Source organism: Pseudorca crassidens, chromosome 1 (genome assembly GCF_039906515.1).
Source record: "Pseudorca crassidens isolate mPseCra1 chromosome 1, mPseCra1.hap1, whole genome shotgun sequence".
Lineage (NCBI taxonomy): Eukaryota > Metazoa > Chordata > Mammalia > Artiodactyla > Delphinidae > Pseudorca > Pseudorca crassidens.
In genome coordinates, this window is record NC_090296.1 from 125020160 (window position 1) to 125045638 (window position 25479).

A 25479-nucleotide genomic window follows, 5' to 3' on the forward strand; every position below is an offset into this window, starting at 1 on the left:
GCCATGGTCCCAGGGCCACTAGAACAGTTGCACAGTTTGTACACTGTGCAAGGGAGGATGGGGTGCCTTCCGTATTTTCCCAGAGAGCGTTCCTTTTTCTAATTCACACAAAGGTGGCCATGTGGACTACTGCTGGGCTTTACAAAGTCGACCATGCTTTCCTTTCCCCAGTGCTTCAGTACTGCCTGGAAAACCCCTCCTCATTCTTCATGTCCTTGTTCGAATGCCTACTCCTCCATGAACTGGCTGGGATGAGCCAAGAGTTCCCCATAAGCCCTCAGAATTATGACTTCTGCCTCAGTCATGATCTTACAATTGAACAGTTGTGATTCCTCATCTGTGTCTCCTCATCTGGCTGAAGACAGGCTCCACGAGGACATGGAGTGGGTCTGAGCTCCCCTTCCTGGCTGGCAGGAGGGATGCACAGGTGGGAAATGTTCAGTGGATGGGAAAAGAACAGAATTGTCCTCCTTGCTGCCACAGTCTCTCTCCTAGCTGTGGCTGCCCAAGTCAATTACAGGGGAGCATGAGCCCTGCACTTCGGTCACAAAAGACTGTTGCCTGATCCGTGCATCTTCTGTCTGTCTCCCCTCACCCAGCCTCTGGAGATATTCCCCAAAGGAAGGGGCCTTGAAGGTGCATCCACAGGGCCACCACCAAAGACGGAGGCTCCAGAAATCAAGCACCCTTCTCCAGGAAACCTCTGGGGAAGAGAAGGTCGTTGGCCTCCATCGGGGCCCCACCGAGGACTGACAGGCAACTGCTCTAGGGCTCAGCTCTAGCTCCTGATTAAAACCAGATCCAGGAGCTTGGAGCCTTTGGTGAAACTGGATACCTATCAATGTAGGCAAAGGAAATATACTGCAGGAGGGAGGGAGGCTGGCCGGCAGCCCGGCAGTGCTGGACTGGGCAGTAGGTTGAGCCTTCCTTCTGAAAGGTCCCCAGGAGCCCTTGCTATGTGGGATGATGACAGCTTTGAGAAACTGGAGACCAGAACACACCCATTGCTCTGTCACTTTCTTCCCACTTCCTCTCTCGTTGTCTGCTTCTTTTCTTCAGATAGGAGACTTGGGTTCAATCCCACTACCAACTTTTATCCATTTGGGTTAGTTATTTAACCTCTCTGAGCCTCAGTTTTATCATCTATAAAATGGGGGTGAAAATAGTACCTACTTGATTGGCTTATTTTAGGATTAACAGTGATACTGTGTGAAAAGTGCTTAGCACAGGACCTGGAACAGAGTATAAGCCCTTATTAAATGTCAGTTATTGTTATGCTTTCTGTCTCCCTTTTTTTCTATGAAAAGCTATTTGGTACCATTAAACTATAAACATATTCTTTGATGATCACAGTAAGGAAAACATTTCATGTCCCCAATAGCAGAAAAAACATTGGCTGTGGGGTCAGACAGCCCAGGACTGTAATCCCAGCTCTGCCATTTACAAACTGAGTAAGTCATTCCAAGGACTTACCTCTCTGAACCTCAGTGCCCCCATCTGTAAAATGGGATACTGATAATACCTGACCTGCCTACACCCCAGGATTGCTGTGCATGTCACATGGGATACATGTGTGAAGGGGCACTGGAAACTGTACAGAGCCATATACCTTGGTAATCATTATTTATGCTTCCATTACTGTGTCTTCCTTTTGGCTGTCTTATTTTCTCTTCTTTGGTCCTTCTCTTCTTTTTCCCAAAGTCTTGAGTCAAAAAGACTTTGTGGGACCGTAGAGTGTTAGAGCTGGGAGAACTTTGTGACCATGGGTTCAGTTGTTCTATTAGAAATCACGGGACTTCCCTGGTGGTCCAGTGGTAAAGAATCTGCCTTCCAACGCTGGAGATGTGGATTCGATCCCTAGTCAGGGAACTGAGATCCCACATGCCGCAGGGCAACTAAGTCCACGTGCCACAACTACTGAGCTCACGCACCTCAACTAAAGAGACCGTGTGCCACAAACTACAGAGCCCATGGACTCTGGAGCCCACGCGCCACAACTACAGAGCCCACATGCCCTGGAGCCTGCGTGCCACAACTAGAGAGATAAAACTCGTTCGCCACGACTAGAGAGAAGCCCACGTGCCTCAATGAAAGATCCCGTGTGCCACAACTAAAGACCCGATGCAGCCAAAAATCACTTGGAGAAACACAAAGAAATTCAGATTCCTGGGCTCTAACCCAAACCTCAAGAATCAGAATCTCTTCCTTTTTTTTAAAATTAATTTTTATTGGAGGATGGTTGCTTTTCAATGTTGTGTTAGCCTCCACTGCACAACAAAATGAGTCAGCCATACACATACAGACATCCCCTCCCTTTTGGAATTCCATTCCATTTAGGTTGCCACAGTGCACTAGGTGAGTTTCCTGTGCTGTACAGCATGTTCCCATCAGTTGTCCGTCTTATACACAGTATCAGTAATGTATGTGTGCCAATCCCAGTCTCCCAATTCCTCCCACCCCACCCCTTTCCCCCTTGGTATCCATACATTTGTTCTCTACGTCTGTGTCTCTATTTCTGCTTTGCAACTAAGATCATCTATACCGTTTTTCTAAATTCCACATATATGTGTTATTATACGATATTTGCTTTTCTCTTTCTGACTTACGTTATTTATTTATTTTTTTTCTCTCAACCACTGCGCCACCAGGGAAGCCCTGACTTACTTAATTCTGTATGACACTCTCTAAGTCCAACCACATCTCCACAAATGACCCAATTTCATTCCTTTTTATGGCTGAGTAATATTCCATTATATATATGTACCACATCTTCTTTATCCATTTGTCTGTCGATGGGCATTTAGGTTGCTTCCATGTCCTGGCTATTGTAAATAGTGCTGCAGTGAACATTGGGGTGCATGTGTCGTTTTGAATTATGGTTTTCTCTGGGTATATCCCAGTAGTGGGATTGCTGGGTCATATGGTAGTTCTATTTTTAGTTTTTTAAAGAACCTCCATAGTGTTCTGCATAGTGGCTGTACCAATTTACATTCCCACCAACAGCATATGAGGGTTCCCTTTTCTCCACACCCTCTCCAGCATTTGTTTTTAGATTTTCTCATGATGCCCATTCTAACTGGTGTGACGTGACATCTCCTTGTAGTTTTGATTTGCATTTCTCTAGTAATTAGTGATGTTGAGCAGCTTTTCGTGTGCTTCTTGGCGATCTGTATGTCTTCTTTGGAGAAATGTTTATTTAGGTCTTCTGCCCACTTTTTTTTTTTTTTTTTTTGCGGTACGCAGGCCTCTCACCGTTGTGGCCTCTCCCGTTGAGGAGCCCAGGCTCCAGACGCACAGGCTCAGCGGCCGTGGCTCACGGGCCTAACCGCTCCGCGACATGTGGGATCTTCCCGGACCGGGGCACGAACCCGTGTCCCCTGCATCGGCAGGGGAACTCTCCACCACCGCGCCACCAGGGAAGCCCCTGCCCACTTTTTGATTGGGTTGTTTGTTTTTTTGATATTGAGCTGTATGAGCTGCCTGTATATTTTGGAGATTAATCCATTGTCAGTTACATCATTTGCAAATATTTTCTCCCATTCTGAGGGTTGTCTTTTCATCTTGCTTATGGTCTCCTTGGCTGTGCAAAAGTTTTTAAGTTTAATTTGGTCCCATTTGTTTATTTTTGTTTTAATTTTCATTACTGTAGGAGGTGGGTCGAAAAAGATGTTGCTGTGGTTTATGTCAAAGAGTGTTTGGGGGACTTCCCTGGTGGTGCAGTGGTTAAGAATCCGCCTGCCAAAGCAGGGGACATGAGTTCGAGCCCTGGTCCGGGAAGATCCCACATGCCAAGGAGCAACTAAGCCTGTGTGCCACACTACTGAGCCTGCAAGCCACAACTACTGAGCCTGCAAGCTACAACTACTGAGCCTGCCTGTCACAACTACTGAAGCTCATGAGCCTAGAGCCAGTGCTCCGCAACAAGAGAAGCCACTGCAATGAGAAGTCTGCGCACCACAATGAAGAGCAGCCCCTGCTCAACGCAACTAGAGAAAGCCCGCACATAGCAATGAAGACCCAGTGCAGCCAAAAATAAATAAATAAATAGAGTGTTCTGCCTATGTTTCCTCTAAGAGTTTTATAGTGTCTGGTCTTACATTTAGGTCTTTAATCCATTTTGAGTTTATTTTTGTGTATGGTGTTAGGGAGTGTTCTAATTCCATTCTTTTACATGTAGCTGTCCAGTTTTCCCAGCACCACTTATTGAAGAGACTGTCTTTTCTCCATTATATATTTTTGCCTCCTTTGTCATAGACTAGGTGACCATAGGTGTGTGGGTTTATCTCTGGACTTTCTCTCCTGTTCCATTGATCTATATTTCTGTTTTTGTGCCAGTATCATACTGTCTTGATTACTGTAGCTTTGTAATATAGTCTGAAGTCAGGGAGCCTGATTCCTCTAGCTCCGTTTTTCTTTCTCAAGATTGCTTTGGCTATTTGGGGTCTTTTGTATTTCCCCATAAATTGTAAAATTTTTTGTTCTAGTTCTGTGAAAAATGCCATTGGCAATTTGATAGGGCTTGCATTGAATCTGTAGGTTGCTTTGGGTGGTATAGTCATTTTCACAACATTGATTCTTCCAATCCAAGAACATGGTAGGTATATCTCTCCATTTGTTTATGTCATCTTTGATTTCTTTCATCAGTGTTTTATAGTTTTCTCAGTAGAGGTCTTTGCCTCCTTAGGTAGGTTTATTCCTAGGTATTTTATTTTTTTGTTGCAATGGTAAGTGGGATTGTTTCTTAATTTCTCTTTTTGCCCTTTAATTGTTAGCGTATAGGAATACACGAGATTTCTGTGTATTAATTTTGTATCCTGAAACTTTACCAAATTCATTGATTAGCTCTAGTAGTTTTCTGGTGGCATCTATAGGATTCTCTATGTATAGTATCATGTCATCTGCAAATGGTGACAGTTTTTTGTTTTTGTTTGTTTGTTTGTTTCTTGCGGTACGCGGGCCTCTCACTGTTGTGGCCTCTCCCGTTGCGGAGCACGGGCTCCGGGCGTGCAGACTCAGTGGCCATGGCTCATGGGCCCAGCTGCTCTGTGGCATGTGGGATCTTCCTGGACGAGGGCGCGAACCCGTGTCCCCTGCATCGGCAGGCGGACTCTCAACCACTGCGCCACCAGGGAAGCCCTGTTTGCTAGTATTTTGCTGAGGATTTTGTGTCTATGTTCATCAGTGATATTGGCCTGTAATTTTCATTTTTTGTGATACCTTTGTCTGGCTTTGGCATCAGGGTGATGGTAGCCTCGTAGAATGAGTTTGGGAGTGTTCCACCCTCTGCAATTTTTTGGAAGAGTTTGAGAAGGATAGGTGTTAGCTCTTTTCTAAATGTTTGGTAGAATTCACCTGTGAAGCCATCTGGTCGTGGGCTTTCATTTGTTGGAAGATTTTTAATCACAGGTTTAATTTCATTACTTGTGATTCATCTGTTCATATTTTATATTTCTTTTTGGTTCAGTCTCGGAAGGTTGTACTTTTCTAAGAATTTTTCCATTTCATCCAGGCTGTCCATTTTATTGCCATACAGTTGCTTGTAGTACTCTCTTATGATCCTTTGTATTTCTATGGTGTCAGTTGTAACTTCTCCTTTTTTGTTTCTAATTTTACTGATTTGAATCCTCTCACATTTTTTCTTGATGAGTCTGGCTAAAGGTTTATCATTTTTGTTTATCTTGGGCTTCCCTGGTGGTGCAGTGGTTGAGAGTCCGTCTGCCGATGCAGGGGACACGGGTTCGTGCCCCAGTCCGGGAAGATCCCTCATGCTGCAGAGCGGCTGGGCCTGTGAGCCATGGCCGCTGGGCCTGTGCGTCTGGAGCCTGTGCGTCAAGAGCCTGTCCTCCGCAACAGGAGAGGCCACAACAGTGAGAGGCCCGCGTACCGCAAAAAAAAAAAAAAAAAAAAAATTTTGTTTATCTTCTCAAAGAACCAGCTTTTAGCTTTATTGATCTTTGCTATTGTTTTCTTCTTTTCTACTTTATTTATTTCCTCTCTGATCTTTATTTCTTTCCTTCTACTAACTTTGAGTTTTGTTTGTTCTTCTTTCTCTAGTTGCTTTAGGTATAAGGTTAGGTTGTTTATTTGAGATTTTTCTTGTTTCTTGAAGTAGGATAATATTGCTATAAACTTCCCTCTTAGAACTGCTTTTGCTGCATTCCATAGGTTTTGGGTTGTCATGTTTTCATTGTCATTTATTTCTAGTATTTTTTTTATTTCTTCTTTAATTGCGTCAGTGATCTCTTGGTTATTTAGTAGTATATTGTTTAGCCTCCATGTGTTTGTATTTTTTACAGTTTTTTTTCCTGTAATTGATTTCTAATCTCATAGTGTTGTGGTCGGGAAAGATGCTTGATACAATTTCAATTTTCTTAAATTTACCAAGGCTTGATTTGTGACCCAAGATGTGATCTATCCTGGAGAATGTTCTGTGAGCACTTGAGAAGAAAGTGTATCTTGCCACTTTCGGGTGGAATGTCCTATAAATGTCAGTTAAGTCTATTTGGTCTATTGTGTCATTTAAAGCAGGGGTCCCTGACTCCTGGGCCACAGTCCTGTACCAGTACTAGTCCATGGTCTGTTAGGAACCAGGCCACTCAGCAGGAGGTGAGCAGCAGGTGAGCGAGTGAACTTCATCTGCCGCTCCCCATTGCTCCCCATCACTCACATTACCACCTGAACCTCCCCCCACCCCCCATCCACGGAAAAATTGTCTTCTACGAAACCAGTCCCTGGTGCCAAAAATGTTGGGGACCACTGATTTAAAGCTTGTGTTTCCTTATTTATTTTCTGTTTGGATGATCTGTCCATTGGTGTAAGTGGGGTGTTTAAGTCCCCCACTACAATTGTGTTACTGTCTATTTCTCCTTTTAAGGCTGCTTGCATTTGCCTTATGTATTGAGGTGCTCCTATGTTGGGTGCATAGATATTTACAATTGTTATATTCTTGGATTAATCCTTTGATCATTATGTAGTGTCCTTCCTTGTCTCTTGTAATAGTCTTTATTTTAAAGTCTACCTTGTCTGATATGAGTATTGCTACTCCAGCTTTCTTTTGCAGAATCTCTCACTTTTTAAATGAAAATTTGTTTTAAATTACAAAAGTAATACATGCTCATTCTAAATGAGTTCCAGCAATACAGCAATAATAAGAGTAAAAATGGCCAATCCTCAGAGGTAACTGCTATTAACAGTTTGGTGTGTGTCCTTGAGGGTTTTGTGTTTTTCCTGGAAAGAGCTGACCATTTTTTTTCCCCCATTAAACAAGGTCATCACTCATTCTTTAAAAAATGTAATACAGCTTGGACATCTTTCCACATCAGTACACATATGTCTGCCTTATTCTGCTTGACAGCTGCAGCGAATTCCATGATGTTGCTTATTGTGGTTGATTTAACCACTTCCTTGTTGTGGACATTTTGGATTCTCCCTGGTGATTCATATGCAGCCAGTCAGCCTCTGTCCACATTTGGCAACCTTTGCTTTGCAGAGATGGGGAGCCAGAGGCCCAGGGAGGGGTTGCAAGCAGGCCAGTGTCACAGAGCAAGTTAGTGGCAGAGACAGGCTTACAATTCTGGTCTCCTGACGTGCTCTTAGCATTGAACTATATCATTACAATTCTTTTTTTAATGGTCAAGGGAACTTAATATTTTTCTGAACATACTCCTGATAGGAAGAGAAAAAAACCTCAGCGTTAATTTCATCTTGTGTATTTCTGAGAACTGGATTTTCCCCCAAACTTTCTTGCAGCTTTCAGTTTTCATTATGTTCTTTGTAAGAGTTCATGATTCAATATTTTTTTCCTGCACATTGTTTCTGAAGCCAACGTTTTTAATGCTAGAAGTCCCAAATCCCACTTCCCCTGAGTATGACTATTCTTGGAGACCCTGATCAAATTCCACTTTAGGGACCCAAACCCTTCCCCATCATTCACCATAACTGATGAGCCTTCCTCTCAAGGAAACAAATGGAATTATAAAATTGTGACTGTGATCTATGTTCTTATTAAGTTAATTTCTCCAAGTCCTGTAGCTAACTTTCTGAGAAAGATAAATTACCCAATTGTAACAAGTATGACATATAATGTTTGCAGAACCCTTGTGAGAATTTGCTCTTTGCCCAGAAATTATGCTTAATTTTCCTACTAAAGGAAAGAACATTAAGCCTGCCTCCCATGGGGTAAGAGAAGTTTGATTGTAAGTGACAACTGCCCATCAAGTCATGTCCTCTTTAAAGCAGATGCTCTCAGAGCTTGGTGCTGAGTTGCAGACAAATGTTTCCAAGTCTACTGCCTCTACCACAAAGGGGTTGGTCAGAAACTGCTCAGATTTGTGAGTAAGAAGGAAGAGATGTCATTCTCAGAAAACTGACCGCAGTGTTGGCAACATCTGAATGTTGTTTATCATTGTCTTGGGCAAAAGATAAAGGGAACACAGGACTACAGAGTAACTCTTTTGTCTGATACCTGCTTCTTGGGCCAGATAGAACTCTGGCTTCTATCTTAGAATCAGAAGTGGACCCCTCTCCTGGCTCCTAGATCGTGGCTTATAAATATCATTGCCTCCTATAAGGACTGGACTCCTTGGAGAAAAGGCTGATTCCAGGTCTGGAGCAGGAAATGTACAAAATGAGCCTGGAGCATCTTGTCATACCAAATGGCAAGGAATTTATCAAAGATGACTAGGATCCTACCGAAAGACTCAAGAGGGAAATTGAAGAGGCTCCCACGGGCCAAAGACAGGACACTTTTAGCATCTATAAGGATAGCAACTGCAATGAATTAAAACACATCAAATATGTTTCGATCCACAAATTCATAGTGACTTTCAAAAAGAAAACAAAAACAAAAATACAATTGTCATCTTTAAAGGATGCCAGGAGGACCAATTCATTAGTTTGAAAACTAGTAAATACATGGAAAGAATAATTCATTCTGCTTTTCCTATATAAACTATACCTCGTGATAACCACATAGTAGATGAGAGAAATTATCTTTTAATGGAAATATTCCAGCTCATAAGTGAAGAAAGAGTGATAAATTTAGAATAGGCCCATGTTTCAACCTCTAGTGAAACCATGGATCTAGGCAATGGTCACCAATGGCTGCTAAGATCACAGAAAGAGAGGCAAACAGACACCACGAGTCCTCTAAGGGAAGTACAGCAGACCCACCACCGCTGCAGTATTCTGGCCAAGAAAATCAAACCTGAATGTGAATGAGCTTTTAGATCTACCAATTTGCAAGGAGACAGAAAACATGTTAAACAACACCCTGGAAATGTAATCATCAAAATTCAGACTACGGGAAACTTTACAAGACAAACAACTTGTTCCTCCAACAAATATACTATAAAAAAATAAAATGATGTAGTGGGGAACTTATAGAGTCAAAGAGACTTAAGAGATGTATCAACCAGTCACAAAGTATGGGTATTTCAATCCTGATTTGAACAAATAGGAAAAAAAAAGTTATGAGACAGTCAGGAAGATTTGAACACTCACAGGATATTTGATGATATTAGGAATTATTTTTAAATTTCCTTGAAATTCTCTATAATAAAGAGTTAAAAAAAAACCCAAACAAAACAAACCTCAATCCAGAGAAGGAAGTCTCCCTGATCTTGATGAGCACCTAAAGTGATGACCCTGGGCAAATCATTTCCCCTCTCTGAGTTCCATCTCTTCACGGTTGAGTATGCTTACAAGTGATGGGGCTCTGATGGGTTGGGATAAGCACAACTGTCCATCCAATTTAAGGGTTTTCAGTCAGAGAAGATTTCAACTCTACTCTGACCTACATTTATCTGACCCTCGTGGAACTTTGTGAAGATTAATTTTTCACCCAGTGACATACTGCATTTCTTTTATCTTAGTGCAGAGTGTTTGCTGGACATTGGGGAGGACAGATATAGAGGCAAGGGATGTTTTTGACAAGATCCAAGGACTTTCCTGACACAAATGGGCAGTTACAGTAAAGAAGGGGAGAGCCCTGGAGTGTATTCTTAGAGGACAGATGTCTGTGAAAGTGGTGGGAGGTGTTAGGTTGGTGGCGCGAAGGTTGCATCTGTAGGTTGGCTGCCCTACATTTTCTTGGATAACATCCGCTGTTTACTTGTGGAAATGTTGGCTGTCATGAGGAGGAGAAGGGACTGAAGTAAAAGGGACTTGAGAAAGATGTTATAATATGCATGGGGTCTTAACTTCCATAGAATTTTAAAAAATTTATTTATATTTTGGCTGCGTTGGGTCTTCGCTGCTGCGTGGGCTTTCTCTAGTTGCGGTGAGCGGGGGCCACTATTCGTCACGGTGCGCGGGCTTCTCATTGTGGTGGCTTCTCTTGTTGCAGAGCACGGGCTCTAGGCGCTCGGGCTTCAGTAGTTGTAGCACGCGGGCTCAGTAGTTGTGGCTCGCGGGCTCTAGAGTGCAGGCTCAGGGGTTGTGGCGCACGGGCTTAGTTGCTCTGTGGCATGTGGGATCTTCCTGAACCAAGGCTCAAACCTGTGTCCCTTGCATTGGCAGGCGGATTCTTGACCACTGTGCCACCAGGGAAGCCCCCATAGAATATTTTGACATTATTTATTCCTTTGAGCAAGATGACACATTGTCCAGTTCCACAGCACTGGTGGTCATCATCAAGACAAGGCTTCCTAGAAATCTGCAAGTCAGACAGACCCCTGTCCTTCTTTCCATGTATCAGTTAGCAATGCTTTTACTTGCAAGTAGGGAAGCCACTGAATAACGGGGCTTGAGCAAACAGGGGCTTTTTTTTTTTTTTTTAATCACATAGCAGTACATCCAAATTAGGGGCTGTATTATCTCAGTGACTCTGAGCTGGCATCTCTTTTCCTCGTGGTTGTAAAATGGTTACACCAGCTCCAGGCATCACAATTTCACACCATATTAGAGGCAGTAAAGAGAAGTTACCTCCTCAGTCTCTCCTCTTTTATCAGGAAGAAAAAGTCTTTCTCAGAAGCCCCCTAGAAGACTTCCATTTATGTTTCATTGGCCAGAACTGGGTCACATACTCAACTCAATGCAAGCTGGGAGAATAAGCATTGACTTTCCCAGTCTATACTGTGGGAGGTGGGCAAGGGAGAGAGGGGTTTGGGACAGCTGTTGGGACAGGCAATCAGTAAGTTTGCTTCTTCCAAGTTTTCCTGCTCCTGAGCAGGGTTTCCTGCACTATTCACCCTTTTCTTTTAAATGGGTCTTGTAATCTCTGCCCCCCTGCCTCTGAGATATAATATGGTATGTGTATTATACCATCTACCTGAGGGTAGAGACAACTCTTGCTGTTGGTGTTGGATGGTGTTTGAGTTGAGCACTGCTGTTTACTCCCTACGTCTGCCTTTCCTTGTGGACATCCATTCAGGAAGGCTTGGATCTTGTAAAAAAAAAGTTGGGCCTCCATCAGTCAGATAATCAGCACATGTTTACAGAGTAATCTCCATTTGCCAAGCCCTGTGGAGGGCTGGGGTAGAGTCGGCGGTGGGGGGGGGGGGGGGCGGCGGGGGGAAGCAGGGATGTTTAAGCAACCATTCCTGGACTCCGGGACCACACAGGCTGGTTGGCGGAAAATGTCAGAAACCAAGGAGATGTGGAATGACAACACAGGACCACAATAGAAGCCCTGCCTGCACAAAGCAGTCTGTAATTGTGAGCCTAATGTGGGGGCAAGAGACAGGGAGAGAAGATGCCCTAAAGGAGGTGGGTGCTGGCCTTCAAAATAAAAAAGATCCACTCAGAGGAGTGGGATCAGGGTCTGGACCCATGTGGCTGGATGGCAAGGATTATGTAGGACTCTATAAAGCTCTTGGTACTTTACAAACCTTAACTCCTTTCATCTCCACACCAACCAGGCCAAGTGGGTTTTATTGTCCTCATTTTACAATAGCAAGGGGCCAAGGCTCAAAGTGGTTGAATAATTTACCCAAGGTTTGCTAGTCAGCATGGAGGATAGCTTAATCACAGTTCCTGCCTACCAGTTCATTTTCCCCTCTTCTCCCTTTTCTAACAGTTTTGCCCACTAGCCCAGGAGAGGTCATATGACTCAGGCCTGGCCAATCACTGTACCCTATTCCCCTCAGTTGTGATTGGTCCAGGGGTGGTCATGTGACCTGAACCAGTTCTGTAAGGAAATCAAAATGGAGTAAGAGATGGAGGGAGAGGTATGGAAGGGGCTCTGCCTCAGATTCTAGGCCCTAAGGCCCAGCTCCTGCAGCTTTTGCTTGAGTCCTGAGAGCTTCCCTGGCATTCCTCACAACCAGGGAGGTCAGCACATTCCTTAAAAAAAAAAAAAAAGCTTTATTAAGATATAATTCACATTACACACAATTCATTTATTTAAAATGTGGTTTTTAGTGTATTTGTACAGTTGTGCAACTATTACCACATCAATTTTAGAACATTTTCTTCACCCCCCAAAGAAACTCTTTACTCCCTTTTTCCCCCAACACCCCCAGCCTTAGGCAACCACCAATCTACTTTCTGTCTCTATGGATTTCTCTGTTCTGGACATTTCATATAAATGGAATCATACACTATGTGGTCCCTTGTGACTGGCTTCTTACACTTAGCACAATATTTTCAAGGTTCAGCCGTTGTAGCAGCGTACCTTCTTCTTTGTTGGGGCTGGTTGGGGTTGGGTTTCTAGCACTTGTAAACTAAAGGTGTGGCCAGGAGTTGGAGCCAGGTCTGACAGACACCAAAGCCCTCATTCTTTCTGTTTTACCTGGTGAGGCCAAGTCCTGGAGGACTTGAAGTCCAGGCCAGGGTTTGACCTTTCTGTTTCCGACCATGGGGATTACTGAGTAGGGGAGTGACATGTTTAGAGCAGCATTCTAGTGAGACTATTCTGATGACAGTGATATTTTGTGTAGGTGTTCATCCTACATGTATGTGTATATTATATATCATATGCAATGTGTGTACACACAAATATTTTAAGGTTGAAGTTTATAGCAGCGATTCCCATACTGGGTTCCATGGAACGTGAAGGTCCCATGAGCAGTGTTGCAAGAGGGAATGAGAAACACTGTGCCTTTTCCTCTGGAAAATGAAGAAGGAACGGGATTCAAGAGAAACAGGCTACGGACTATGTTCTGAGTCTAAGTGAACCAGTGGTGCTGCGTAGCAGCCCAGGTCCTCCCCTTCCTTAGGGGTCCTCCTCCAGCCCCTTTCCTCCAAGAAGTCATCAGACAACTCCTCTTAGATGTAAGCAATAGAGTCTTTGAGAGGAGGCTGAGGTCCCCCATGAGCAAAGTAGGGTTCTGGGCTGCAGAGGTGTGAGAAGTCAGGTAAAGGTGTCCTCATTTACACTCAGGTGGTGGCACCTGGGCCTTAGGTGTCGGCTCCATCAGCTTAGGTGTGAGCTCTTTAAGGGTCCCTGTCTTCTGGCTTCATCCATGCCCAAACACTGTTGATCAGCCAACTCTGGCCTGGCTTTGCCAAGAACCCTTGTGCCTAGGATGGCAAGGAGAAACGCCCAAGAAGCCGGGCAGTCAACGTAAAGGAGGGCAGGGGCCATGGTGGGGCCCATGGGGAGGCAGAGGATGTAAGTTCCACTTAAAAAGGGGGACGCTGCCAAGCCACCTGTGGCCCCATGAGAGATGCCAGATTTTCCCAATTTTTCTCCTAAGGAAAGAGAAGTCCAGATTTTCATGTAAAATCTAATTTTCAAATGCTAAAGTTGGCGACTGTGGATCATTGTCCTGTTGCATGTTGGGATCCATTCTTCTCCTGGCTATGTCCTGGGAGGGTGACTCTTGTGGGCAGCACCCTCGCCCTCCCTCCCCCTCCCCACTCTCTTGCCCTCTAGATTCCAGATGGGTTTGGCCAGTGGTTAGAACAGATAGATCAGAGATTGAAAATTGGGAGGTCAGGATATTTAACGCCCTTGTTGCAAGCCAGAGACTCTCCCCCGACCCTCTGAACCTCCATCTACCCACATACTGGGGCCATTGTTTTGGCAGTGATCACATTCCTCTGTGTACTGCCACAGCTCCTACAGGGTGGTGGTCTCTTTCCCAGGCTATAGCTCTTGTGGTCTGGTGACCCCTCTATTCCTCTGTCTAGGGGAGTACCGGTTCCCTGCTGCTTGTCTCTGAGTGTCTCACCATCCTTTGTTGGTTCTCTTCATCCCGTCCATGTAAATGCCTGTGCAAATAGTCCCTTCATTCTGAGCTCTCCTCAGTTAACCCTTCTGAATATGCCCTCCCTTTCCTGCTGGGAACCACCAATATATCAGCTAATTCAATTAAAAAACAACACTGTGAGATCCAGACACACCTGGATCTGCAGTGTGAATCCTGTCAGAGGAAGCCCAGCTCACAACCCCTGCCGTATGCTCCAAGCACTGCACCTGGGCAGCAGGCAGAAGCAGAAATCACTACACAGACCAATGCAGTGCTGGGGTCAACAGGTACACCATGACCTTGTGTGGAAACCGAAGAGTCAGTCCAAAGAAGGAGAAAGCCTTGAGGTGTGTACAACCAGTTTAATGGCTGATGAAACCATAGAGATGCCAAACTATGGAGCACCAGGGACACAGAGGCACGAAGCCTTGGGGGGAAACACTACAGCATTATCGTGGGGAAAACAGGATCACCTAATGTTGATACTGGGGAAGAGGAGGTCCACTGGCAGCTCAGAACTATGACATTCCTCAGGGGAACATGAATCCACCCCCAAAGCCGGAGCAAGCCAGCCGCCTTCACTCCCGAACATAAATCCTCGTGCAGACCACATCATCGGCGCCGAACGTCTGCAGAGAAGGAAAACCAATCAGTGCAGATGTCTGTGCAAAAATGTTTAAAGCAGATCGCTAATAAGGCCACTTACTGCCCTGTTAAAAACTCTGTAACAGACATTCAATTTCCTGTGCGGTGCACTCATGTTCAGCCCTAAGGGTTTTCTTTCTTTCTTTCTTTCTTTTTTCTTTTTTTTTTTCCTCCCTTACACTCTGTATTGGCAGAGAGGCAACAGGGGTATAGAATTATGTTGTATGCAATTTTCCACTACTTCTGGAACCTGGGAATGCTGACATAAAAAATGCAAGTTTCCTGGCTTTGGTTTTTTAAATTAAACTGAAGTGGGTGGCGGGGAGTATGCCATATTGGACATTTCTGAAGTGGTTCTGTCTCTTTTCAAGTGACTTCAAGAGAGCAAGGGGCTTGGGCAGCTGGAGCCCTGGGGTTCAGCACTGACCAGCCAGGTAGGATAGCTTCAGGGAGGGTGTAGAAGTACCTTCCAGGAAGCAACTGTCAAGCCTGGGAGACGCCTGAGATGTTGTATAAGTAATACTCAGGTTACCTGCAAGCTAGAAACATGGTCTCAACTGCAAAAGCACAGTGTCATTGGCATCCAGACCCAGCTCTGCAACTCACAGCTGGGTGAGCTGGGGCACTGCTCTGGTCTCTTGGACAGTTTGGGGATGGAGGGGGGAGGGAGTTGAGGGGAGGGGTGCAATTGAACAAGATCCCACAGCTCTTTCCAGCTACTATTCTGTGACTGTTTGTTTGTTTGCTGTGGGGAGGACACAGATCATTCCACGAATGGAGGAGCACGGCTTTCTCCTGGCCTCTGAAATGATATCACTGTAAGTAAGCTGTCTCAACTCTTCCAAAAACTAGCAATTATTTATAGGCCTGCTCTCCTAGATCTCTCACAGGCAATTGGAACAGAGAAAGCAATATGTATGTTAAAAAAACCACAAAATTAAAACAAAAAACCAAACAGAATTTCCCCACTCTGTAGACTGACGTAGATATGTTTGTTTGCAGACGTACATTTTTCTGTGGGAGGGTCCCTATCTTTCAGATTGTCAAAGGGGCCTGAAGTTAAGAGCCCTGAACTCAGAGCTTGAATATACTTGGATTTTCCCCGGGTCCCTCAGTTGACCATGAGATGCTCTCAGGGAACATGAGTTGGGACGTTATTCAAACATGTGTGTTTCAGGGAAATACTAGTCATCAGTGATTATGAAGGAAGCAAATGCCCATCACCAGCCTCTTTTCTAAGTAGGGAACTTCTGATCACACCGGCACAGCTGTACCTGCTCTGGACACCTTCTCTGTCCTATTCCCTTTCCTTATTAGTGAGGAATGCAGATGATGCTGGGTGCTGGGGCAGGGTGAAGCGGGGGTTCCCATGGAAATTCACCTCTCAGATGTCCAGACCGCTCAGAACCTTGTCAGTTTTCTGAAACTCTTCCAGCTCTATGGCCATGGAGGGTCACGTGGAAGGCCAGAGTTTGGGGATTGGACTCTATACCTGTGCTGGAATGACCGACACCTCCCCCAGGCCAACAAATGGCTTCACGCAACGAGAAGAAATCTCTACATTTCCAATCCCATTTGAAATGTCCTTCTCAGCCTGCAGACTATGCTCAGAGGTTCCTGAAAGAAACTCTCGTATAATGTGCCCGAGTCGTTTAAGGGACTACACTCAATTTTCAAAGGAAGGCAATTTACAGCTGGGGGTGCTGGGAGAGCTTATTTAAGTGAACTAGAATAAATTTCCTCTTGTTATACAGAGACAGCATCTCCCTACATTTGGATTTATTAATGATAATAACCCTTGGAACAAAAGCCCACATTTTAGAACCCAAATGCCAAGAATGAATCCGCCCTTTGAGGCTCATATGCACGTCTGCGGAGCCAGGGAAGGATGCATGGGTGGAGCTGTAGTGGGAGCCTTGGAAGTGGTGGAGCTCTCCTAGCAGAATTGGGCCCATGCGCTACTTAACCCTTAGCTACACTCAAGAGCTCTAAAATCATCTCCCTATTTTCTATCCCTGGACCAATGAACCCTATGTGCCTTTTCCTCCTAAATTTCCATGTCTCAGCCTCAAATTGCTCCCCCAACCCCATCAACTATTCCTGTCCTTGAAACAACATGAACCAGATTGCAAATGAAGCCAGTCCCTTCTCATGAAAGAAAGTATGTGAAATCATCTCAGGGAAGGACAAGGGGAGAGAGCGAGTGAGATCAAGCAGCCTCCGTTAAAGTAATAGAGACAGTTCAATTTAGGGTCCTCTTGCAGAATAAACACGTAATTTCAGGGCTGAGAGAGACCTCAGGGATCAAACTTTAGCCCAACCCCTCATTTTACAGCTCAGGGAGGGAAGGGCCATGCCCAGGTCACACAGCGAGTCCTGTCCTAGCATTCCTTGCCACCTCCTTTTCCGACATTTCAGGGTGACACTTGCTAGGGTGGGGCAGGCAGGTAGTCTTTGAGTGGAGATGTTAACAACAGGTCTGACGGAGAACAAAGGATATCATTTCCTGGTTACCTACAACAGCGTTCCCCTTTTCTAGTGGGGGCGTTGTGGGGACGGGGAAGGGTATTACAAGGAAAGCTTGGTCTGTTCTGAAACACAAAGGGAGAGTGGCAGGGAGGTGTCCTTTCCTCTGTCCTCTTTGCCCCTGTACCTAAATAAAGGGGGAGGAGGTGTGTGATTAAACTACAGGGGTTTCTAACTTGGCCTCACCAGGTATATTTTGTGTGGCCAGGGATGTTTAAAATGTTTCGATCTGATTACCTTTAAGGTAGAGTCCACCCTCCTCGGTTCTAAAGGCCCCACCCTCCACATTGTGTTAACACTGTGACTGCCCCAAATTAGCATCACTATACTTGTCTGGCTCCCGAAGTCCATTGGAGTTTATAAGTCCGGGGGTAAAAATGTTCTTTAAGGCTCTCAGTGCAGGCATACTAAAATTTCTGAAATCTTTCCCAGGCAGCAAAATGGGGAATGAGGAGGGGGTGGGGCGGTGGGGGGAATCCCTTCTGCAGAGTGAACGCTGGGACCTCCCAGAGCCCAAGCATTCGGAGCCCGGCTGGAGGGGAGGCCGGCTTAAGCAAGTCAGCGAGTCACCACAGGGATGCATGGGTTTGTATAGAGGCCGGCAAGGCAGCCTGTCTCTAGGCCCTGCTCTGCCCTCTGAGCCACTCCTCTCTCCTGCCAACCATCTAACAATGATTTCCTCTGACCTAAACTGTCATCTCAAGCTTTCTGCTCACATTTTAACCCAGGGCAAAGAGTGTCTCTCCCTGAATGGATGAGTGAAGATGATGATCTTGGGGCCCCCCACAGGCAACATCTGGAGAACTGAGGGCTTGTTTCAGGGTCAAGGGGCCTCGCTCACCAGGATGAGCTCGTCGTTGGCCAGCTCGCGGGTCCAGTAGGTTTTGGGGCCGTCCCCCTCGAGGAGAGTTTGTGTGCAGTGGATCTTGTTCTCATTCTCCCAAGTGGCTAAACTCTGCGGGCAGGAAAACCATTAGTGACGTTAATTACACTCTTGGCAGTGGGAGCAGAGACAACAATGAGCATGGGAGAATAATTGCTGTGCAGAGAAGCAACACATGGTCCCTGTCAGCAGGGCTCAGAACCTTCTGTGCTGTGCTGTATGGAGCCTAAATTCAGAGGGCTGACTGCGGATTTTATGGGGTATAAATACACCTTGTATTACACAAGTACACACACACACACTCACCGAAGCAGCAAAGCCTCAGGCACATTTTACACCTCCAGGAGTAAAACTGAGGGCACGCAATGATTCGTTTATGTCAAAATGGACGATCCCTTCAAGCAATTTGGCTATTCAAGGCAAGAAGCTCCTCATATCAGAAGTACAAAATTTTAGAATGGTAAAGACACCATATTTGTAACCACATCTGTAGTCAGCAGATCAGGAGCTCTGTTCCTTGCATGGATTTGGGGATAATGCCTTCCTTTCTGTTTGCACTCATCAGACGCAGCACACAGCCTGCTCTGATAAACCTGAGTGTCTCTGACTCTGAGGATAAAAACACAGCCACTTTCCAGGTTACATGTCTCTAGAAAAAAAAATTTTTAAGTCTGAAGGGTCTTCATTCTGTTGTAGGTAGGAGGCAAAAGGAGGGATTCCCTGCAGTTTTCCCCAGCGTCTGCACAAAGCAAAATGCTGAACAGCTGGGTTCCGAGGCTGTACTGAATGTGCACATACTTGCTTTTTAACTAACACATGGGACACATTCACTAGGCAGGGCAGGATAAAGCCCCACTCTCCAGGCTGTCGCGTGAACCTTTGATTTTTCTTTTTTAACCGGAATTACTGTCTCTGGCAGTAGTCACCATTGGATGTCCCCAAACTGAGTCCTGCCTATCGCCAGGGCTTCTACCTTAAGACTCCCAGACCTTCCCTCTAAGCTGTCCTGCTCTTTTGTTTTTATAAACGGTGCAGTGGCTGGGGCTCCAATCCTGCCAGCTCCGAGCCCGGACATCATTTTCAGGCTGTGCTAATCTGGGGGCCAAATATTGCTTTGTGGGACAGCGTGCTCCTGGGGGTCTGTGACTCTGTGTCCTCCCAAACCCCATGCCCAGAGAGTCCCACTCTAGATCAGACAGGCACCACTCAGGAAAGGTGAAAAACAATTTCTCACTCTCTGGAATGTTATTCGTTCTTTCTTTAAACCTTGGGGAGAGGAGGGAGACATTTTGTCACTTTTAAACTAAGTGGTAGCAGCAGCGAATTGTTTTTCCATCTGTCCTCAAAAGCCATGAGGAGCCAACCCTCCATTCTACTCCAGAGACCAACCAAATGCAATTTTTGCCCATCTAAAAAAGGAATTTACAACCCCTTGCTTCAGTCCACCCGTTCATCCACCCTGGGACCTATATACAAAGAAATACAGAATTCTTGCCCTTGAGGACTAAGAGAGAGCACTTAGTCCATTTTCCAGGCAGAATCTGCCTTGCTTTTGGAAAGATTCCGTCGTTTCCTTTAAGAAACCAAACTGAGGGCGGGCGGGAGAGGTCCCGGGGCCATCGAGACTGCTGAAACTGGATCCAGAGCATTCTCAGGGCGCCCAGGGACCCGGGCGGGCGGGACTCGAGAGCTGCCGCTCCACCTGCGGCAGGAAACGTGGCAGCCTCGCGGCCACGGAACCTGGTGGCCCTGAAACCTCCTCCTCCTCCCCTCCTCCTGCGCTCGCGCTGAGGATCGCAGCAAAACGCTGCTGCGGAAACCCCTGCAAGGAACGCGGTGCAACCCAGAGGCCGCGCTTTAGGCGCGGCTGTTAGCACCTCGGGAGGCGACTTAGGGATGAGGTTGGGGAGGGGTTGGGGTAGGCCTTTCTCTTGAGCCCAGGGCAACGCGGTGCACAGATCCTCTCTTCAAACAGCCGGTGCACACGCCCCGCAAGGAAAGGGCGCCACTGGCTGCAAAAGGAGCCGGGGGTTCGTCTGGCTGCAGCTGTTCACTAGGGAGCGGGGACGTGGGAACGCTGCCCAGACTCTGGGGCCTCACCCTGCACTTGCGTCCGTCCACTGTCTCCTCCTCAAAGCCTTCTCCGACCTTGAAGTTGATCTCAGTCGTGCGCACCGTGGTAGATGTCTTGATGTAGAACTGATCCCCGTCCTGGCGGATCTCCACGTGCGGCTTGGACGCAGCCGCCACGGCCACTTTCCTCAGCATGGCGTTCACACCTGCGCCGGGAAGAATGGGTGCGACTCACGGGGACTCGCCACCCACCAGTCGTCCCAGGACTGGTCCGGCACTTCTCAAACCCTCTGACTATATATAGATGGGGGCCTTAAAACTGATTCATTCCTCCCCCTGCCCTCGCCCTGATTTTTTTTTTTCCCGAGGTGAGCAACTGAGGCTCAGAGAGGGTAAGCGGCCTTCCCTGAGCAGCACAGTGTATTTCGTGGTAGGGCCTGGTCTCAAACTGAGTCGCCAGTTTTAAAGTCCCTGACCCACCTAGGACTTCAGTAATAACCTCTCCTCGCGATTAGCTAGCACGAGATAAAGGCCGAACCGTCGGGGAAAGCGCCAAGCATCCAGCAAACGCTCTCTGGATGCGCGGATCCCGGGCTCTACTCGCCACTTCTAGATGGGGTGTGCCTTGGAATTCGCCCGCAATCTATCGCACCGGGGACTCCCTCTTGCCTGGTGTTGGTCCCTAAAGCCCACCCTCTGCGGGTCGGGGGCACCGCCGGCTGCTACTCCCCGTCGGGGCACGCCATCCGCGCCAGCTTACCCAGAGCCTTGAGCAGCTCGTCGAAATTCTCGCTGCTGCGCATCTTCCAGGTGCCGGCGAAATTGGGCATCTTGGCAGTGGTGGCGGCAGCGGGAAGGTGGCGGCAGGCACGGACAGCTGCGGCGCAGCGGGCACAGTCCAAGCTGCAAGGCGGAGACTGCGGCTCTGCGCCCAGCCCCACGCGCCTTGAGTCTCCGGGAGAGCGCCCCCAACCCCCGCGCTGCTCCAAGCACCGCCCCGCCAGCACCGCCCCCGCCCCCCGCGGCCCCTACCCAGCGTGAGCCCTGCTCCCAGCCCTACCGTGCCCCCACTCTGCCCCTTGGCGTTCCAGTCTCCAGTGGTGCAGGCTTGGCACCAGCTCTCCTACAACTCTGGGTGTGGGGGGGCGCCTCTGCCACCCCCAGGCTACTCACATCCTTCTTGAAAGTGGGTGGTGGGAGAGGGTTAGCTGAAACAAGATTGGCCAAGAGGGGCAAATTGTTGAAGCTAGGCGGTGGGGACTTGGGAAACTCATTATACCATTCCCTCTACTTTTGCATGTGTTTGAGAATATACATAATATAAAGTTAAAATAAGTGGGTAGTGGGTCCGCCAGGGGCTGAGAGCCTTTCCCCACTCCCAGTCGCCTCCACTCCCAGTCCGGGATCCTATTTCGCACCCCTCTTACCCCCCCAATCCCCCATAACACCACCACAACCACCACCACCACCACCACAAACAGGACCATGAGAGCAAGTGGCGAAAAAACCTCAAACCACTCCAGCACCGTCTGGGCGCTGCTGCGCAGAACCCAGGATCGCGCGAGATTGTGGGTCCTCCACGTTGGTAGGGCGGGAGGGAGCCCAGGCTGCTGTACCCTTACGGGTAGCTCAGACATACTGCGGTTCGAGAGGGGTGGACTGAATAAGCTCCAGAACCCTGGGTAGGAGCGGCCTGTTTTGCAGAAAAGTGAGGCTTTGTGCCCGCAGGCAGGCTGGGAGGGCCAAGTGGAGGAAGTCTTCTCTCTTCTCCCTTTGATCCCAAATATACACCATAGCTAAAGCCCCCTCAGTGTCTCCTCTACGGAAGTACAGGAGTACAGACACTTCACCGCAGCTCTTAGAGCTGTCCACAGCAGACCCTAAAATTCCCTTCCAGTCTCTTTCCACTGTTCGGCCATCAGTATGCCTTGGCAAACTACATAACTCAAGATTCTAGAACCTGCCATGCATCTTCCCACCTCCAAGCCTTTGCCCCTGCTGTACCCTCTCCCTGGAATGCCCTTTTACTCCTCGGATTAATAAAATCTTGCCCACTCATGAAAGTCCATCTTTATGCTGTCTCTTTTGAAAATTCGTTTCCTAATCAAATATGATTATTTTTCTCTGAACCCACAGAATCCGTGTTTGGTCCTGCTCTTTTTTCAGTTTTAATCCTGCTATAAACTGAACTCCTGGAGGGCAGGGACTGAGCGGTTTATCAACTTGTCCTCTCTTCCACAGGCTTAGCCAGGTGGGGCTCAATCAATAAGCACTGATTTGAGAAGGGTGTATGTGTCCTGCAGCCCAGAGGTAGTGTAGGTGTGAAGATTTCCGGAGGGACTGTAGGAATCTGTGCTGAGTGCCTGCTGAACAGGGCTCTGGACCTTTGGAGGTGTCTGGGGCTGGGCTCCTGCCCTGAGGCCCTGAGGAGCTGTCCTAGAAAGCAGCTGAGGACAGTAGAAGGGAGAGGAGCCATCACCAGCTGGAAAGGGGTGTGGGCAGAGCCAGCTCTATGGACGTGAGACCTATGTAGTCACACGGGGCCATGCACTTGGAAGGGCCCAGTGGTTGGTTCAATGATCTGCTACTGCCATCTTGAAATTCTTAATCATTTTGGGGCAAGGGGTCCTGTATTTTCATTTTGCACAGGATCCACAGATTATGTACCTGATCTTGAGTGTGGGAGGCAGAGGATAGGGCTGCCACAGAATCCAACCCACTTTAGAGAGCGTCTGGTATCTGCACAGTGAGGAGGCAAAACAGGGGTGCCATCCATCTAACACAAGCCTCTGCCCCCATCCAATTCTCCCCCGCAACATGGCCTCCACCGTCTTCAGACCAGGCAGGGGAGGGGCTGGAGCTGGACAGTGGAGGGCAGCAATGCTATGAGTCAAGACCATAGGGGAAGCTGTAGGGGTGACTGGCAGGTGTGCAAAGGGGGAAAGAGGAAAAGAGGCAGGAGGGGAAGTCATGGTAAAGGAATAGAGAGGATGGGGCCAGAGGAGTCAGATGAAGGGGCCCACCCCCAGGGTGGGGCTGGTATGATGGAGGACATTGGTGCATTGTACAGGCACAGAGCAAGGGTGGGAGAAGGATCGAGGAAGGGGAGGGCACGGCCAGATCAGACTGTGAGATTGTCCTGGGGTCCTGTGAACCCACTGTCCTTGTTAATGAAGTTCAGAGCTGGCCAGGGCAGACAGGAGGGGCTAAGACTTCTCAGATGCCCCAAACATTATGAATGGTCACATGGAGTGGGGGAGGGCAGCTCCTATCACTGGCCTGGCTACTAGGGGAACCCGAGAGCCAAAGGGCAGCACAAACCCTACCACTGTGTTATTTCTGCGGACCCAGCCTGAGGATCCAGAGCAAGGCTCCTGCCAGGGGGGAAGATCTAACTCTTGGCCTGGGACTCAGGACAGATCGGCAGAATCACCCCAAATCCTCCGCGCCTCCCTGCCCTCTCTCATTCTTTCTCTCGTTTCCCCCTTCCATTCATTAATCTTGCCAGCCCCCTTTCTGAGCTGGGAACTGGGTTGGGCCCTGGAAATAGTGACCAATCAAAATCCAGGTCCTATCTTGAGGGTCCAACATTTAACTGGGGGAAAAAACCTAGAAAATCTGCAATCTCCATGTGGGCTAATAGTGCCTATGAGGCAGGCTTTTAGCCCAGCCTGTTTTGAGCCTTAAGAGTCTATCAAGGGAATTCCCTGGCCGTCCAGTGGTTAGGATTCCACGCTTCCACTGCAGGGGGCCTGGGTTTGATCCCTGGTGGGGAAACTAAGATCTCACAAGCTGCACACACAGCTAAAAAAAAAAAAGGAAGAAGAAGATTCTATCCAGAGAGGCTAAGGGAGTGAGGGGGTATGATCAGAAAGAACATGTGCAAAGCCAGGAGCTGTAGAACAGGGCTGCGTGTTTGGGGACCACGTGTCCTTTGGCGTGGCTGGAGCGCCTTGTCTCACCTATGTCTGACATAGGTGAGCAGAAGTCACTCCACTAAGTGCACACGGCCACGAAGCAGTGCTCCTGGGGGGCACATAGAAGGGTTTTAGCGGAGGTGAGCCATGGTCCCATGGCATTTGGGGAAAGTAAATTTGCCACTGCTTCATTGTGGAGGATCGGTCAGATGGAGCAAACATTGCCGGACGCACAGGGAGGAAGCTGTGCCCTGCATGGGCGAGCAGAAGTGCTATTGGCAGTGGAGCCTGGAAGGGGACGGGTTAGAGAATGGTGGTTCCTGATCGCCAGTCTGTGACTTGAGCCAGGCATCCCAGCAACCTGGAGGTGCTTTCTAGGAATCAGATTCCCAGGCCTGGCCCTGGAGCTTTGGATTCAGTAAGTCAGGGAAGGGCCCAGGGAGCTCTGTTTGACACGTCTTCAGGGTGATTCTCCTTGTACAGCCAGGTTGGCCTTACCATATTGTATGACCAGCTACGCCTGGCAGGGAAGGGGAAGGGGAAGTAGATGGAAGGGACCAGGGTGACTCCCTGGTGTCCAGATTGTACACTTGGTGGTCTGACTTGCTGCTAGGGGAGCACACGGGCAGGAGATCAGTCCTGTTTGGGATGCGTTGGGTGTGAGTTGTCTGGGGCATCCAGGACGCAGCGGGCAGCGGGCAGTGTGGTCCTAGAGTTCTGGAGAGAGATTTGAGATGAAGACAGTGGTGTGGGTGTTGCATGCGGGGGGCAGTTGAAGCCATGAGTGTGGGTGAGATGTCCCGGGACAGGGCACAGATAGGGAAGAGCAGACGGCTGAGGTGGAGCTTGGAAACTCTCAGCGTGTAGGGGGCAGGTGAGCAGGGGAGAGCCAAAGGAAGCAGGAGGAAAAGCAGAGGGGGATGTCTTACCAGCTAGGAGCACAGCGTTGTACAAAAGGAGGGATGGGCCAACAGTACCAGCTGCTCCAGAGAGGTTCATGGAGGCAGGGGAGGGAACAGGTGACTCAGGTGACTGCAACCAGAGCAGTGTCAGAAGGTGGTGGAGTCTGAAAGCAGGCTGCAACGGGTTGAGTTTGGAATGGAAAGAGTGAAATGGAAGCAGAGAACGTAGACTCTTCTTTAGAAAAGCAAGGCTATATGGGGGAGAGGAGAGAGAGAGAGATTAGCAGTTATGAGAGGAGGTGGCATCAAAAGGACTACTGGGGGGTGTTTGCATTTTGGGTGGAGGAGATTTGATATTTATAGGCTGAAGGCAGAAACTAAAGGAAAGGTAGAAGATGCAG

General features: G+C 47.8%; 1 protein-coding gene across 1 annotated transcript; it reads right to left on the reverse strand.

Moving 5' to 3' along the window:
• Positions 1 to 14474: 14474 nt before the first annotated feature.
• Positions 14475 to 21186, reverse strand: CRABP1 (cellular retinoic acid binding protein 1). Its single transcript, XM_067755892.1, has 4 exons — positions 21020 to 21186; positions 20287 to 20465; positions 18145 to 18258; positions 14475 to 14761 (listed from the first exon to the last, which is right to left on the reverse strand). The coding sequence occupies exons 1-4, from the start codon at positions 21087 to 21089 to the stop codon at positions 14711 to 14713; spliced, it is 414 nt and encodes a 137-aa protein (XP_067611993.1). The 5' UTR covers positions 21090 to 21186; the 3' UTR covers positions 14475 to 14710.
• Positions 21187 to 25479: the final 4293 nt, after the last annotated feature.

Bases quoted from the DNA above. Each gene is read 5' to 3' on its own strand.
- CRABP1 (XM_067755892.1), bottom strand. From the start codon at position 21,089: ATGCCCAATTTCGCCGGCACCTGGAAGATGCGCAGCAGCGAGAATTTC. The intron at 20,466-21,019 runs GTAAGCTGGCGC...TTCCCGGCGCAG, and splicing joins CGAGCTGCTCAAGGCTCTGG to GTGTGAACGCCATGCTGAGG. The intron at 14,762-18,144 runs GTGAGCGAGGCC...CCTTCTCTGCAG, and splicing joins CCAACGACGAGCTCATCCTG to ACGTTCGGCGCCGATGATGT.